The sequence below is a fragment of the Sardina pilchardus genome, chromosome 20 (genome assembly GCF_963854185.1).
Source record: "Sardina pilchardus chromosome 20, fSarPil1.1, whole genome shotgun sequence".
In the NCBI taxonomy this organism is placed as follows: domain Eukaryota; kingdom Metazoa; phylum Chordata; class Actinopteri; order Clupeiformes; family Clupeidae; genus Sardina; species Sardina pilchardus.
The window spans coordinates 23,007,007-23,024,506 of record NC_085013.1 but is presented as its reverse complement, the minus strand read 5'-3'; the positions used below and the strand labels follow the sequence as shown (position 1 = coordinate 23,024,506).

Genomic DNA, 17,500 nt, shown 5'->3' with positions numbered 1-17,500 from the left:
TGCCCTCAATTTACCACTTGCTCAGTGTTGTATTCAATATTGAAAGTGCATGTTTTTGTTTTGGGCTAGTGTCAATATTTGTTTTGGGACTCCACATATGTCTTTCTTACGAGAGAGAGAGAGAGAGAGAGAGAGAGAGAGAGAGAGAGAGAGAGAGAGACACGGCGCTCATCTCATTGTTTGACGGAGGATTTGGGTTCCCTCTTCAGCGGCACAAAGCCTGGTTATTACACGGCCCGTCATTAGTGGCCCTGGGTCGACGAGCTCGCACTGCTCATGGCACAGTTGTCAACGCAATTAAAATAACTTCACCAGCTAAAACAATGTGGGCCTATTGTAGCTCTATTCAGGAAGCCACTGTGTTCAAAGCCCTGAGCGGAGGTACAAAAATCCCAGATAAGGATTCCAGGGGCCCCCTCTCCTGTGTGTGTGTGTGTGTGTGTGTGTGTGTGTGTGTGTGTGTGTGTGTGTGTGTGTGTGTGAGACCAGACTGGGATCTGGGAACGCTATACCGACGCTGTTCTCGCACATATGACCCTGGTATTTTCGCTGCTCTATGGGCTGTCAAAAGGAGGGCCACAGTGATGAGGTGGGCACACAATACCACCATTCATGGGCTCCAGTGTCCTGGCATTTAGTGGAATTAGGCCTTCATGCCTTTTGTGTGCCTCTCATATCTCTCTTTGCTTGTGTCTGTGTGTATGAATCAATGTGTGTATGTATGTGTGTGTGTGTGTGTGTGTGTGTGTGTGTGTGTTATGGCCTTGTGTAACATCTTTCTTTTCTCTTTGGTTCTTTCTCTATTCTCTCTCTTATTTGCATGACCCTGTCTCTTGTTTCGTTTCGTTCCCTCTACCGCTCCCTGCCCTTCCGTCCTGTCCCATCCCCCCGTCTGTGCAGTTAGGTGGTGTGTGTGTGTGTGTGTGTGGTTATGGCCTTGTGTAACATCTTTCTTTTTTCTTTTCTCTGCAGTTAGGTGGTGTGTGTGTGTGTGTGTGTGTGTGTGTGTGTGTGTGTGTGTGTTACGGCCTTGTGTAACGTCTTTCTTTTCTCTTGTCTCTGTGGTTAGGTGGTGTGGCGTAAGCTGGGAGATGCCACAGGCTCAAAGCCCTCCATCCGACAGCACCTCTCTGGGAACCAGTTCAAAGGACCTTTGTAGCCACAGCATCTAAAGCCAGCACCCAGCCGTCTAAAGCAAACAAGCATACCCCGTAAAACGAGACGACAGACACCACGACGCACCGTCCACCTCCTGGACAGCCCTCTTCCTGGAGAGAGATCGACTGGCCGACGGAGGAAGCGCTTGCACAGCTCTTTTTTCCCTCAGCTCATGCTGTGGCCATCTCCTGTTCCCTCCGCTCCTCTCATCCTTCAAAGCAATCACGAAAAAACACAAACAAACAAGACACACACACACACACACACACACACACACACACACACACGCAACATCTGCTGACAAATCAGTGCCGTGCTATTCTCAGTGTTATACATGCAGTCTTGAGGACAGACAAACTAATTTGACCAAAATAGGCCATTCCAAGTATTACTCTAGAGGTTGAAACACTGTGCGGTTTTTTGTTATTTTCTTCACCATATTTTTGGATGTTCCTAACGTGTGTTCATGACTCCAGGACATGTTGGCAGATTGGAACCATCTCTGACCTTGGATAGGTTTTTAGCCACACCTTGAAAATCTGTGTGCTCGACTGAAAAAAGCTTTTCTAAACATAGAACTGCACCTACAGGAAACACACCAAGGCTGACTAATCATGACATTATTTTTCTATCGGTATATATCTTCTTCTTGAGTGACCATGTGTAAAGTATATGAGTTTATTAACAACTCTCAGTTCCATAACTTCAGTGCTTCATAACTATGGGCATACAGTACATGGAGAGATATGCTATATGCTATGGTGAATTGGGGGAAGGAGACGTTGTGTGTCCGTGTATGGGAGTGTGTGTGTACAGTATGTGTGTGTGTGTTTGTGTTTTCCTCCACTGACTGAATCATTGTAATAATCCCAGTGTCCATCAGATGAAGCAATACAAACCCAGTGGTGTCTGGACCCTCTGCCACTGATGGGGAGTCCAGATGTTAAGTGCCACTCAGGGAACTCATAGAGTCAGGACCCGTAGTGTTGGCATCAGACAAGGCTGTGCCAAAACCCAGAGCCTTCAGCTCCTCGCTTGAGTTGGCACATCTGAGTCAGAATAACAGGAACACTTAAGAAGTCATGCCAAGAACCTTCCTTCATTTTATGAAGAAGCAGATCTGAAATCTGACAATCATTTTTAATGATAATTAAATGCAATCCATGCTCACAGTTTCCATCTGTCATTCAGAACATAGCCTATACGTGAAACAACCAGGAACATGAATAATTTGACAGTGAGCTGATCCAGTTGGACCCAGATGTGAACCACAACTGGGCCGGAGGTAGCGATTGCCTTGGAAGCACTTAGCTTATCATGCCCCCACAGCAGCCAGATAGGACAGAATGGCAATTCATCGGTCACATGACTGAACTCATTTGGAGTTCTAGCCCTCTAATCCTTGACCATAATGGACAAGTCATCGCAATACGGCTGCGTGCTGTCAAGACTGCAAAGCAAGGCTGTCTGTCTGAGTGGACGCTCAAGCCATTAGGATTTTCCCTAAAGTTACATCACACAGGCCTCACGCATTCCGCGATCAGATCTGGCATCAGTGTAAGATCTGCACTCTATTAAAGCCTGGTGTTGTGGCCATTCACGGTGTCAGATGTCTCAACAAATGTGCGGGTCAGATCGCTTTAAGACCTTCCACTTTCATTTTGTGTGTGTGTGTGTGTGTGTGAGTGCGTGTGTGTCTGTGTGTGCGTGAGTCTGTGTGTACTCTCTTAGGTACAGCACAACCTGCCTCTCACTCTCTGAGATCCTCTGGTCACGTCTGCTATGAGTTCTCTGACCAAGCCACAGTCCAACGCTGTGTTGCCATCGAGGTCTTCTAGTGTACTGTAGTCAGCGTGTAGCCTACCACAACAGGCATCGCTAACATGGCGACTGCTGCAGCCACACTTGCAATACGCTAGCTGCGCAGCTCCTGTTTTCTCAGTGAAACAGTGTGAGAGCAGCAAGCAGAAACGTTCAGTGAAGCAATGGCCACTGTCCGAGAGTGGCAAACAAGCATCTATTTTGACGAGTTTAGATATCACAGTGTTTTGAGCTGTCAAAATATCACAGTGTTTTGAGCTGTACTGTAGCTGTGAACAGCTCACAGATTGTCATCCATCGGGAAATGCTTTCAGTTTGACAGTGGCGTTAGGGTGTCTTCGGCCTTTGGTCTCTTTGTCTGGTTTTTATACTGTACAGTATGTGGATATGCCTGCTGTAGCTGGGTTAAGAGCACTAAAGACAGACTGTACAAGCATATCTGGTTCTTTTGATAGTAGCAACTATGTTGCCCCATTGTGTTCTGGTACCATGATTTGGATTTCAAATTGTCATCTTGTAGCATACTGTACTTTCTTCGGTACGAACCACACTCTCCATTTTCTGTTTTGACAATTTCTAACTGTTTGGTCTCAGTGTGTTTTTTTGTTAGTTTGGCTCCAGTTCAAACTATAACTGAGAGGGGGACAAGTAGCACAGAATTATTGGTGATGACATCTGTTTCAGAGTCTTTGATTCTCTGACCTGTCCAACCACTGTGGGGCCATATGGATTGATGTTAAATGTGTCAATGGGATTCTCACCTTTGCCAGTTTAAGTCCTGCTTCACTGTACAGAAGTGAGAGTGAATGCACATTTAGTGCATTATTTTAGCACATGTTGAGAACTTTTAGCCAAAGTTCTTTGTGTGTTCGATTGAGGACTAATCGGTTATTTGTGTACTTTAACTGTTAAGCTGACCGTGTAAGGGCTCAGCGTCTCGTTTGTACACTACAGAAGTTTGGTCGTACCACTTGAACATTTGATTAAGCTGGATCATTGGGGACTCAAGTCAGACCTCCTTGTGATAACCACCAACCACTGATTTGTGTGTGCAATTGTTTTTAGATATCTCAGCTGAGGTCTACAGTATGTGTAGCGTGTGCGATCTCGGCTTGGTGTTGCATTGCTAATGACACGTTTTCACCTAATGAAGTCACACGAACTCTCCTGCTCATGTTGTCAATGATCCCTTAGTTAAGTCCTGTCCATACCATCTATATGGTCTCTGAGCTAAGCTATATATTGCTAACAGTGTCTTAGCAAAGCTATATGATCTATGTCTTTGAGTGTTGCAGTGTCATTACTGAAGTCAATATATGTGCACATAGCTCATAACTACTGTATAACGGTGGTAACTCATAGAAATATGACGTGCAATATACTGTGTATGAGCTGTGTACCTGAGACCTATGTGAGTTCCTAAGCAGAAACTTGTGTAACAGGAAGCTCTCAGCAATATACATCCGTTCATTGGAGCCATTGTGTATTGTTCATGTCTTTTCTTGGCCTTGGCGCTCAAGATTTGACACTGTTTCTTAAGGACATTTGCTGCATCTAGTTACCTGTATTCAAATGACAGAGGGTAAATGACTTTTTTTTTTAAATTGGTATGCATATGTATAAATTAACATCTGAGAAATTGGGATCGTTTGATATGTAAAATATGCACAGTTTTGGTTAAAGAAACAGTTCTCATTGAACGACTGAGCAAAATTTTATGAGACAATTATGAAAGGGGGACAATTAGTTAAGAACGAAAGATGCAGCAGGTGGCTTTGGTCTGTGTAAAAACACATGTGGTCTGCCACAAGTTGATGTCTAAGGTAATATACTGTACATAGACAAAATGAGCAGCAATCATTTGATGAATGAAGAAATTGTTTATATTTGACATATTAAGTGAACAGAATGTTGTTTGAATTGAATTGGAATTGAACTCACTTAAACTGTTCTTCAAACGGTATATTCTGAAGTTCAGAAATGCTGTTTTAAAATTCACCTCAAACGCAAGTGTAAATACACACATTTGTTGAAAAAAAAAGAAGTATTTTGAAAAAGTGACCTTTTTAACTGATAGTCTATACACAACTACTGACTTTTTATATATTTGTTCATTTGAAAGCACAAAGTTTAATTGATCTTATTTTCTTATATTTTCATTCAAATGCACTGCTGCTGTTGTGACAGTGTGTGGTGAAGCGCGTGTGATTGATTCAATATTATGTTGTAGACTGTCACTATGTAATATTCAGTAAACTTGTATCCTTGGATATACAGTGTTTGCTATGTAAATAGCCTACTTATTCTAGGATATCTTTAGGTAGCATGCAGTCATATATTTTTCATAAGATGTATCTGAGAATAGACTGATATTTTAGCATCTGGAAAGAGTTTGGATCGAATGGAATGGTTCTCCTTTAAAGTATTTACAATTAAAATGAAATACACACATTCTTGGGTTTATGTCTCCATCATTTATGCCATGTCCCATGTCCCATGTCCCATCATGTCATTATGCATTTGAAGAAAGGTACTATGTCGCCATCTACTGGATGACTGGTGAAGTTGCATACTGCCAGGAAAAAAATGTTGGAAATGAAAAGATATGTTTGGCAAGAACTTGACTCTAACTCATTGCACAGACCTAGACACAAACATACTCTCCAGGAAACATTTACAGTCAGGAGGATGTGCACAAGTAGAAAGGACATACAGTATACTGACATAGGCCTACACACACACACACACACACACACACACACACACACACACACACACACACAAACACAACTAAAACATCAGAATTAGTCTCAATCTACACTTGTGAGTGGTAGACTAGCCAAAGCAACACATCTGTTTTATTGTAGGCCTACAAATAAAGACGGCCGGCTAACACTGGTACATTTTACAGAAATGTAAATTAATGTGCACTGTCCTTTTATGAAATGAAAGACGTTAGTGTTTGGAAGGGCCATTCCATTAACATGAAGCCTTCATCAGGCCTTCATCTAACAGTAGTGGTTATTCCTGTGCAGAAGTCAAGGTAGCCTACTCATTAGGCTAAAATGAGCATCTAAAAATGCACTTTCTGTTTTAGGTTGATAGGAAGACTGGTGACTGCTGTAACCAGCCTAATGGCCTACACTTTCCTTCAATGGCTTAGTTGCATGCCTAAAGGCTGGAAGTGGGCTATTGTGAAGAGTACACAGATACAGTAACAATGCATTCACTTGTAGCATGATAAGTAGCCTGCAAGCAGCAGTAAGTAGAAGAAGTTTATCTCTGTTTGCCAGTTGACTCTTCAGTAACAATTTGCCGTTTATAGGTTAGGCCTGTAGCCTGCATCACTAAACTGATTGTTTGTTTTATGTCATAGACCAGCTAAACCGATTACAAATAAGGAGTGATGGATATACTTATTTAGTTCTAAAAAGCAGGTAAGGTAATTCACACAATCCATATCTGTTACCATTTATGGCGATTCCATGTCTGCATTTCCATTGAAGAACATTGTTGAATTTAACATGTGTAGTGAAGTCAAACTTGAGAGAAAAGGCGTGTTCACACGACCAATGAAACACAGTGGACACGGGGCGGCCTTCAGTTCTACCAATCAGCGTGCATGTCTGAAAGGGGATTTTCCTTCTCCATAGATTTCTACTCTAAAGCCAATCATAGAATATTTTAACTTGCACATGGTATTTCGTCAGCAAATGAAACACTAAAGCACGTACTTGTAGGTTGGGCAGTAATTTCGCAATGTCCAATTGAAATGGTGTAATTTGCCGTTGGAGGCGTTGGCAAATGCAGTGCGGTTAGGTTGAGCGGTTATTCTCCGTGTGGAAGTGGATTGAGAGCAGATTGACAGGAGGAACCATTGCTGATAATTTTAAGGTAGTTTTTTCAGACAAGTATACAATAATGTCTATTCAGCCTGAGCTAGAATAAAGTTGTGTCTGAGAGCAATTTTGCAGACAACTGCTGTGTTCATGAAGCTGCTTGACGCGGTGTTGCACGCTAGTTTAGCCAGCTAACAAGTTGCTAGCTTTTTTGCGAGATAGCTTGCAATGAATCCAGCTAGCTGGCTAAGTGGCCTTCCTCTATTGCAAAGTTTATTACTTGTTAGCTTGATAGCTAGCGTGTCCACTATGTTAGCTTCTAGCTTGTTAATCCCTTCAATACTTCAGTTATAGGGCGTGGTGACTGAAGTGACTTGAAAAGTAATGTGTTTAACATCTGCAGAGCGCAAGTTTGTGGAAATCGTCTGTATTGCGTTATTGGACACTGCGGGTTAGTTGGGGCGTGATTTGTTAGGCTGTTGGCTAGTAACTGGTTTAGCGAAAGCCGATGCTATTATTAGTAACCAAACGACCAGTTAACTCGGTAATTTCTGAGTGTCAGACACAGGATAGTCAAATATAATTGCCATAAAATCACGTCAGCTGTTGGTCGCTTGAACTAAGACAAGACACCACACCATTGGGCCAGTATTACAGTGGTGGCCTTCATAAGAAACCAACCTTGAGAAGTGAATCTGGAGTCTGGTCATTCATTAATTTGACTGAGTTTGAAACAAATTTGAGCGAGTTTAATGGCTAAATGTCAGATTGAGTCAAGCTTGCTGATGTATAAATGTGTCCATACATAAGAAAATCCATGCTTGGTGCCATTTAAGATTGGTTTCTGAATGAAGAAAGTGGTGGGGCAAGATGTCTGAGCGAGTGAATGTGTGAAGCGTGAAATGTTAAATGAATGAGCGCTCATATCTTCTTCTGGTTGTTCTCTGTAGAACGCAGACCTCATTTCCTGCTGAAGGCCTCCAGTCTGACTGTAATGAGGCCAATGGCAGATCTTGTGCATGTCATAGCAACCTAAACTTGGTTATCAACATCAAAATCAGATTAATTTCCTCTCACAGTTAACTTAGCCTACATGTCACGTCCTCTGTTGAATGCCTAACCGTTTAGTTGTCTTTACCATTAGTATGGCATTCTTTGTTTGCAGGTTGCGTCACAGATTACAAATTGTTTACGTGAAACCTCTACTAAACGTAACTGCTTTGCTCTGGATCGTTGCTTACTCTGGGAAAGTAGCACTCCTGAGAGGCACGAACAGCTGAGACCGCAAAGTCAGTTGCTGCAACATCTGTGGTTGCATCAAATGTAAGGCCAGTCTAGTCTACATATTTCCTCTTGCAATGAGAACTACACCAACATTTAGGCCTACCTTGGTAAAAAAAACAAAAACAATTTGCATACACAGTATTGAGCTCTAAGAATTACGCAGCATAATATCCATTAGTTTAATTCTGTGCACAACCACTTAAATAGGCTACAGTGGCAGCAGAGCAGACAGCATGAGACAGAACATCTCCAGTATGCAACAGCCAGGGGCAGCTGTAGCTGAATGTGATGAGGCGAACATTTATAGAGGCAAGGAGGGACACATACTACAGCACAGTTGGTTTCGTACAAATCTGTTTTCCTTTTTTAGTGTCTACTTTTCGAAATGCCTTTATTTTCTGAAGGCTTTCTCTGGTTTAATGTCCTGTACAACTGTGAAAATCAAAATAGGGTGAATACAAATAAGTATCCAAAGCCCCTATTTGTTTAAAGACAGACCTTCAGTTTTATGCATGGAATCAGATGGATCATGTGTGTGTGTGTGTGTGTGTGTGTGTGTGTGTGTATGAAAGAAATCTTCCATTGCACTCTGATAGGGGGATGATTTGCCTTTTGCGTTTGCATATACATGATGATATTGCACAACAGAATCACACTGGATTGTTGCTAGGGAGACGCTGCACTGTTCTGAGGCTTTGTTGCATTGAAATAAGGTCAACAAGTGAAAGTAGGATGAGATGAGAATACAGCCTACAGGTGCAGCACACACAGGCCTACATGCTGCACAGTCTGTTTTTAAGACATCACACACACACACACACACACACACACACACACCCACACCCTTTCCTCCCTGCTGTAAGTTGTTTTAAAGCACCAAATCTGTGCTTTTGACCTGTTTCATGTTCAGTGGTTTTGTTAGGATTCTAAACAGCTCTTAGCCAGTTACACCCTGTTGTTACAGCTGTGTTTTTTCTACTTAGTACAGACATGCTTGGCGTAGCGATCCACCTGGATGAAGCAAGAATGGCCCAGTTAGTCTCATTTTAAAGTGTGAAAAACACAATGCAGTGACCACCAATAAACCTAAGCTGATGTCATTTGGAGCCTTTGCGAGAGCAGTCCATTACATGTTCCCCAGTGTTTGTTTAGGCCTAAATTCAGCCCCCTCTGGGCAGCTGAATGTTTGCGGGCGCTCAGTCCAAAGATCGGGCTGCCAGGTCCCGGAGCGAGGAGATGAAAGTGCTCGTTGACTCCTGGTCTCTTAGTGTCTCTCACACTCACTTTGTTTGGTGGCATTTTATTTTGGCATCCGCTTGGGCTGTTTTTATGTCCCTGTGTGTGTGTGCGTTTATGTCCCCTTCTCTCTTTCACTGCACCTTTATAGTAGTCTGCGGTCATCAGGAAGCTGTCAGGGTTTAGCTAAAGGGTTTGTGTTTTGTGTCTCTCCTGTTTTAAAGGGTTAGTAGCTATTCAGTTCCTTCCATCCGGTCTCCAACAGAGGAGGGACGCAAACACACACTCACTCTCTCTCTCTCTCTCTCTCTCTCTCTCTCTCTCTCTCTCTCTCTCTCTCTCTCTCAGTCTCACACTCATTCACACACATGCACACAAACAACACAGGTACACATGGAGACACACACAGATTCACACAAATGCATGCAGACTTTACCTGCTGACATTAGAAAATAGAAATACATAGGTCACCGTTAGAATTCAAAGTGGTGTTCTAGGCAGTGCAAAAGCACAGTACATATGTAGGCTTATGCATTCTAAATATGCTTGCCGGCTTACACCTCTAATACATCCGATGGCCCTATGTGTCTGTTGTTGTTATAACAATAAAACATTTGTGAAAATTTCAAAGTGAGCACAATATCTGACTTCACTGGTAATTACCGCCCTCTAGTGGTCTGTATAAGCACTTCAGATGAGTTGGTCAGACTGTCTGTCTAGTAGTCTGTTGAACTTCCTGACTGAAGAGCAGGAGAAATGTTGAAAAGATGTTTAGACCACTGTTGAACCTCCTGACAGCAGGAGAAATCAATGGCCTGATCATTAAAGGAGAATACGGGTGATTTGTCACGTATGTTTCTCGAGGTCACCATATACTGTCTTTTCTACCCAGCTCAAAACAGTCAGTTCTACCTAGCTCAAGTTCCTGCAGCCAACTGCCAGGCAGCTAGCTACAGTGCTACATTCTGGGGGCATGTTCATGAGCTCCCATCTTCATGCCCCTAGAGTGTAGCACTGTAGCTGGACGTCTCCTTTAACATGAAAAATAAATGCATCCTTCTCTTTTCTTTGTGCTTAATATGATGGTAACCATGACAATATGCATCTCATCGTATTGGCTCCTCTTGTGTTGCAGTAAAGCTGCTCATTGGTCCAGACAGAAGATGGGGAAGAAGAGTCGCGTGAAGACTCAGAAGTCAGGGGCGACCGCCGCCGTCTCCCCCAAAGAGATGCTCAACCTCATCTCCGAACTTCTGCAGAGTAAGTGCAACTCATCGTCATGGCTACCGCATCACAGAGAAGAGGAAAGAAAGAAATCAGACTTCTCGGCCAAGTATACTTGCGTACACAATATTTGGTCTCTGCATTTATCCCGTCCGTGAGTTAGTGAAGAGACTGAGGATGGATGGATGGATGGAAGGAAGGAAGGAAGGAAGGAAGACACTGACAGGATGGAGTTTAATAATTGTGTCATTTGTTTGATGGTGTTAATTTTGATGCCATCGGCACCTGCAAGCACATTTATTGTATTTGTTGAGATATTTAGCCTAGATGGCGTATCATTGGACAAAGCATCTCATAGAAACGGAATGAATGCATTTCCATCCTCTTTGTTCATGTATATTATTGTTTGGTTAGATGTCCCCGTTTTAGCTGGCCTTATGCACCAGCTAATACTCTGTAGGATTGCACTCATTTCTTATCAGAGCTGTGATGGAACCTCTTGTGTTATGCACCACATTTGTATTTCTAGAGAAAGCAGCGAAGGATTTAGTTGTGTCTGAGTCAAGGAGAGGAGAGGAGAGGAAAAGAGAAGAGGAGAGTAGAGGAAAGGATAGAAGAGGAGAGTAGAGGAACGGATAGAAGAGGACAGGAGAGGAAAGGATAGAAGAGGAAAGTAGAGGAAAGGATAGAAGAGTAGAGTAGAGGAAAGGATAGAAGAGAAGAGGAGAGAAAAGGATAGAAGAGTATAGGAGAGAAGAGAAGAGAAGAGAAGAGGTTCCCCAAACCCTCCAGCTGTGGTGTACATCGGGCTTATAACCGGAGGGTTGCCGGTTCGATCCCCGACCAGTCTACCACGGCTGAAGTGCCCTTGAGCAAGGCACCTAACCCCTCACTGCTCCCCGAGCGCCGCTGGTTGGGCAGGCAGCTCACTGCTCTGAGTTGTGTGATTCACCTCACTGTGTGTTCACTGTGTGCTGTGTGTTCACTAATTTGGTTAAATTGGGTTAAATGCAGAAAACTGAATTTCCCTCACGGGATCAAAAAAGTATATATTCTATTCTATTCTAAACTTGAGAGACATTCAGAGCTTGAGCCTCTGCAGAGCCGTCCTCTGCATTTGCTTACGTTTCTGTTTTCATACAGTATATTAGTGTTACCCTTAGTGACATAGGGAGACTTCCTTTGCAATGAGAACAGGGATTACTCTGACTAGAGACCGTCGGTGCATTCCTATAGGCTTCTGTCTGTGGGAGAGAACCTCATTTCCTCCTGCTGTGGTATGTCGGGGAATTGGATACGTTATGAGATGGGTAAAGTTTTCATCTCCTGTTTGAGACGAGGCCTTCGGTAGAGGAGTAACTGACAGCACATTTCTTTCCACACAGTGATGTGGTGCACTTTATTATTATTATTATATCTAAATTGAAAATAGTTTAACCCTTCCGTTTCTTTTCTGTGTTTAGAGTGCAGCAGTGCAGCCCCCTCTGCTGGCAAGGAGTGGGAAGAGTATGTCCAGATTCGAACGCTGGTGGAAAAGATCCGCAAGAAGCAAAAAGGTATTCTGTGACCATCTATTCACGCTTGTGTAGCCAAATATCAGTTACAGTCACACCTGAGTGAGTGAGTGTGTGTTTGTGTCTGTCCGAAGATGTCTGTGATGTTTGATATGCTTTGGTAAAGTGTGATTGTGTTGTGTGTGTGTGTGTGTGTGTGTGTGTGTGTGTGTGTGAGAGAGTGATGTATTGATATATGTTTATGTATCTGGTTGCAGGTATGTCAGATTTTAATGATGTACACAGTGTGTGTGTGTGTATGGGTGTGTAGGTATCTCAGTGGTGTTAGAAGGTGGTTTAATGTTATATGACGTGTGTGTTTGGTGGTGATACAAGTACATGTAGTCTCTCTCTTCACCCTGATACTAATGTGTGTGTGTGTTTAGGTATGTCGGTGATATTCGAGGGCAACAGAGAGGAGTTCTTCTCTGAGCTGATGACCTGGGCTGCAGACTGCGGGGCCTCCTGTGACGGCTTTGAGATCTCCAACTTTGCAGATGAGGGCTATGGCCTCAAAGCCACCAGAGACATCAAGGTGTGTGTGTGTGTGTTCGTTTACTACCTCAAAGTGTGAACTGTCGAAAAATGTGATTATAATCTCTTTCTGTTACAACACACGCATGCAACACACATACACACACACACACACACACACACACACACACACACACACAAAATAAACCACAAACACACCCGCTCACACCCCCCCCCCCCCCCCCACAGTTCAATAATGGCACAGCACAGTTCAATAATGGCTTGATGCAGTGACTAGACGGAAGCTGTGTGGCGTTGCCGAAGATGTAATCATCAATGTGTTTTAAGTGGATTGGCGAGCGCACGAGTGTGCTGCCGTGGCGACAGGCCGTGTTTTCCCGCCGCGGGGGGGTGGGGGGGGGGGTAGGTCCGCATTGATCCTCAGGCCCCTGAGTTATTGTCAAACGTCCAATGATCAATTTCCTTTAGAATGCGCCGCATATGAGGTGCTTATTGAGCGCTGCAGACTGCCCTCGTTCACGGGCATTGATCCTGCTGAGTGGCTGTAATGAACTGAGAGTGCTGCTGTCGCACCCGTGCTGGTACGATCATTTAGAGCCCGGCGTAATGGGCCCAGCAATCTAACACGCTCAGGACAAAAATCAAACACTTGACTGGTGTGCCGGGATTGGGAAGACACACACACACACACACACACACACACACACATGCACTGGGGCCCTGGTTTAAAAGGTGGGTGAAGTGCAGTGAGTTGGTCAACAAGCAAAGTTCTTGTGCCTGAACTGTAGCTAACGTGTTGCATGTGCGAGGATTGAGCTGACCCATGGTGTTAAATTAGCACGCACACACGTACACACACGTGCAAAACTGGTTTGTAGCCCTTTCCAGTGTGTATGTAAACGGATCTCACAATGATATTGATATTGATATCAATCATTGACCCCAGGCAGACAGTCTCAAGATTTCCGCCAGGAGTGTGTGTTTTTTTTTTTCTTTTTCTTTTTACCTCAATTCAGACAGAGTAGTAAAAGAGTGAGACGAAGTGAGAGGGTGAGAGGGATGGGGTGGGATCGGGAGATGATGGATTTGCGGGTCGGAACCCGGGTCCTGGACCGCATGGTGTAGATGTTGCTGCCACTTGTGCCACAGTGTCCCTTTGTGTGTAACCGTGTGAAACGTTTGTGATGTCTGTTTTCAGGCAGAGGAGCTCTTTCTCTGGATCCCCCGGAAAATGCTGATGACTGTGGAGTCAGCCAAGAACTCCGTCCTTGGTGAGTGCGTGCGTGCGTGTGTGCGTGCGTGCGTGCGTTCGTGTGTGTGTGTGTGTGGCTGACTGATCACTGCTATGACCATTGACCTTGCACATATGCTGCCCCATGTGTCCCCTGGTCTCAGGTTAGAGTCCTCACAGCAGTGCAGCACAGGTGTGCTGAAACCCCCCCCGCCTGCCGCCCGAGATGATCTCTCAGAGGGCAGGGCAACACACACTGTACTGTAGCTCTCAGAGCTGCTCCTGCATAGAGTTGGTGCACTAAACTCTGCACTCACAAGTTTGTAGGATTTTAACCTTTAAAAGGGTGGGTTTTAAACATTCTAACACAAGATTCCATTCCGCAACAATTCAAGGTTCTAAAATTCTTTAGAATGTTAATTTCCCAACATTCCAAACACACCGGGATCCTTCTGGCTAACCTACTGTAATCTTTCTCAAAGCAAACTAATGCTGCTGTTTCTCCTCTATGGAAGCGCTAACTTCAAAGGTGATAATGATCTCTCCAATGATATAAACCATTGGCTGATACTTCAGAGAGCCTAGAAACAGTGCTGGCAATACTACACATGTAATCATTTAGTGGCTGTTTTATATAGTGGTTTTATATCCATATTGAATTGATTCAGTCTAGAAGAAGTATGAGAAGGTTTCATTACGGCCTTGATAAGCAGAGCTGTTCTAACTGTCCTGACTGAACTTGGACTTTATGTCCATTTATATATTGATGTTCTGAACCTTTAGAGTTGGCATGTGACCCAACTCTACTCTCAGATGTTTTTTCTGTGATGTCATGACGAAAAGTCCTCAAAAACGCCCTCCGTACTGAACTCGATAAGCGATGGACTCGGCATCAAAGTCGTCCTCCATCCTCATCTTAGCGTCCGCATAAGTAGCCGGTCCTGCTGCCCCTATCAGGTCAAATGTCCATCTGGCCCGGCCTCAAGCTGCTCTCTCTCTTTCCCACTCTTGCTCTCTCTCTTTCCCTCTCTCTTTCCCTCTCTCTCTCTCTCTCTTTCCCCCTCTCCCTCTCTCTCTCTCCCCCTCTCCCTCTCCTGCTCTCTCTCTCTCTCTCTACCCCCCCCCCTCTCTCTCTATCCTCTCTCTCTCTCTCTCTCTCTCTCTCTCTCTCTATCCCCCCTCTCTCTCTCTCTCTCTCCCTCTCTCTCCCTCTCTCTCTCTCTCCCTCTCCCTCTCCCTCTCCCTCTCCCTCTCTCTCCCTCTCCCTCTCCCTCTGTCTCTCTCTCCCCCTCTCTCCCTCTCCCCAGGTCCCCTGTATGGTCAGGACCGCATCCTGCAGGCCATGGGCAACGTGACGCTGGCGCTCCACCTGCTGTGCGAGCGTGCCAACCCGGCGTCGCCATGGCTGCCCTACATCCGCACGCTGCCCAGCGACTACGACACGCCGCTCTACTTCCAGGAGGACGAGGTGCGCCACCTGCTGGCCACGCAGGCCATCGCAGACGTGCTCAGCCAGTACAAGAACACCGCGCGCCAGTACGCCTACTTCTACAAAGTCATCCAGGTGAGGAGTTTGGTGCCTGTGTGTGTGTGTGGGGGGGGGGGGGGGGGGGTGGGGGGGGCGGTGCCAGGCAATCACAGATGTTACAAGCGAGTACAAGATCAGTCTTCGTACATTCGTACAGTTTTGCATGTCAGCACGCCTACTACTACAAAGGCTGTTCGGTGTGTGTGTGTGTGTATGTGTATACGTGTGTGTTGGTCATGCGAGCCAATACATAGATATTCCCAGGAATGACCAGGAGACTACTGATTATTCCTTACCTACTTAAGCCTAACCTTAACCACAGTCCCAGTTTACATCTTCACAATGCATTTAACAGCTTCTCAGATTTCATGTAGTTCTAAGTCAAGTAGGCTACATGTTCTTGAAGCGTGTTCTCTGTACTCTTCTGTGTCTGCCATCTTATGGTATTAAGCCTGCCCCAGCGCTGCTGGGCTTGTTCAGTAGGGTCTGGCTCAGCCCACTTTTTGCCCTCTCCTCTCCTCTCCTCTCCTTTCCCCTCTCCTCTCCTCTCCTTTCCCCTCTCCTCTCCTCTCCTCTCGTCTCCTCTCCTCTGTGAGTACTGGGGCTCTTCTAAAAGCCTCCCAGCCGCTGAAGTCTGCAGTCTTGCCTGAGATGGGCCAGTGTGGGAGCTGCTGAATGAATGCCCTCTTGCACTCAATTTCAAGGGTTGTGATAAGCTGCCATTGACACGGCTCACCGTGCTGCCAGCAGTGACCACATGTGGCCAGCAGATGGAGCCATACTCACACCTCAGCCACTGCTCCTCATGTGAAAGGAGAGTATAGTGCTGTCTGATTTTACTGCACGTCTGTCACGAGCACAAACCACTGATTGGTGTGTCATATCATGATATTTCACTCAAATTTGAAACCGTTTTAGAAGAAACACCTGCGTTTTGTGTTGGGGGGGATTATCTTAGATGAAATGGAATTATTCACAGAAGAAATCTCGAATTGCAAATCCGCTGCCTATAAGTAGATTTAAGACAAGTAGACAGTGCTTCTAACCTGATCACATAAACCAAGACCATAAGCAGTCTCTATTCATGGTTCCTTCAGGCTAGTTGTTAGCATAGCGTCTTGCTGACGTAACCTGTGAAGGTTTGTGCTGTTTTCTTGTAACTATTGATGATTTGTTGTCAGTGGCCAGGGGAAATCACCACAAGTGATTTTATTTATTTATTATTATATCCTTGTGCTGTAACCAGAGTAGTTTGCTGGTGTATTGATATTTTGTGTACTCCTAATGATGGTAGTTTGCCGTAAGGGGGGGTGCATATTTTTCTTCTCAGCTTTGTTCAGGCGTAGTCTTTTGATGAAGTTTCGGTCATGAAGATCGCTCAGTCTTCTTGAGACAGCCATTTTCTCCTTCATTGCCATTGGAGCAGTGGAGTAAATGATGTCTTGATATCTCTTTGATGAAGTCGACTGCATTATTATCAAATGTAATTCATGATTTAGATATTGTGATGGAAATCAGTAAATATGCAGATTTGCGGGTATTAAATGGCATGTGGATATGACAATTTATTATGATTTATTTAGGACGTCCCCGTGATCAGGCCAATAAATATTACCCTCTTTTTGTTTCACGCCAGGCCTATTAAAGAGGCAATAACATAGACCCCCTTCTTCCGAATTACATTTTAAAACCTCCGATCATCTTGGTTGTTCCCTTTCATTAGATGACTGTCAATTAGAAAAAAAATTGTATCCACCGCACTGTCAAGATAAGACATCAAATATTCATGCAGCGGTGTTAATGTATTTGTCATTTCTCCCACAAGTCTATTGACATCTTTTGGTTATTAAACGTTGGGCTCTCCACAGCGGTTAAATTACTGGAACATGGTTTATTGTACCTTCCTCTGCTGTTCGCGCCTAAAACAATTAATATTCCTGCCATTTATGCACATTAGTAAATAAATGACACTATTATTGCCATTAGCGTGAGCATCTGGGCTTCTTGTATATTTGTGTCTTCATAACCCTCATTATTTCCACACATTTATTTTTCTTTCTTTTTTTTTTGCCTTCTACTTTTGCACTTTTTGACGTGTGAACAGTAGGTGGCAGTAGTGGGTTGAAATGGG

At 44.3% G+C, this 17,500-nt stretch overlaps 2 protein-coding genes across 2 annotated transcripts in view; both read left to right on the top strand.

The window, feature by feature from the left end:
• Positions 1-5,416, top strand: part of ccdc85ca (coiled-coil domain containing 85C, a) — a 47,668-nt gene extending 42,252 nt beyond the window's left edge. The window contains exon 6 of the mRNA XM_062522217.1: positions 1,070-5,416. Coding sequence (XP_062378201.1) covers positions 1,070-1,159 — 90 coding nt within the window. The 3' untranslated portion in view covers positions 1,160-5,416. The remainder of the gene's footprint in view (positions 1-1,069) is intronic.
• A 1,372-nt stretch (positions 5,417-6,788) lies between these two features.
• The window catches only part of setd3 (SET domain containing 3, actin histidine methyltransferase), a 34,415-nt gene continuing 23,703 nt past the window's right edge, over positions 6,789-17,500 (top strand). The window contains exons 1-6 of the mRNA XM_062522680.1: positions 6,789-6,873; positions 10,474-10,598; positions 12,026-12,118; positions 12,502-12,650; positions 13,809-13,881; positions 15,149-15,405. Of these exons, the coding sequence (XP_062378664.1) occupies positions 10,502-10,598; positions 12,026-12,118; positions 12,502-12,650; positions 13,809-13,881; positions 15,149-15,405 (669 nt within the window). The 5' untranslated portion in view covers positions 6,789-6,873; positions 10,474-10,501. The remainder of the gene's footprint in view (positions 6,874-10,473; positions 10,599-12,025; positions 12,119-12,501; positions 12,651-13,808; positions 13,882-15,148; positions 15,406-17,500) is intronic.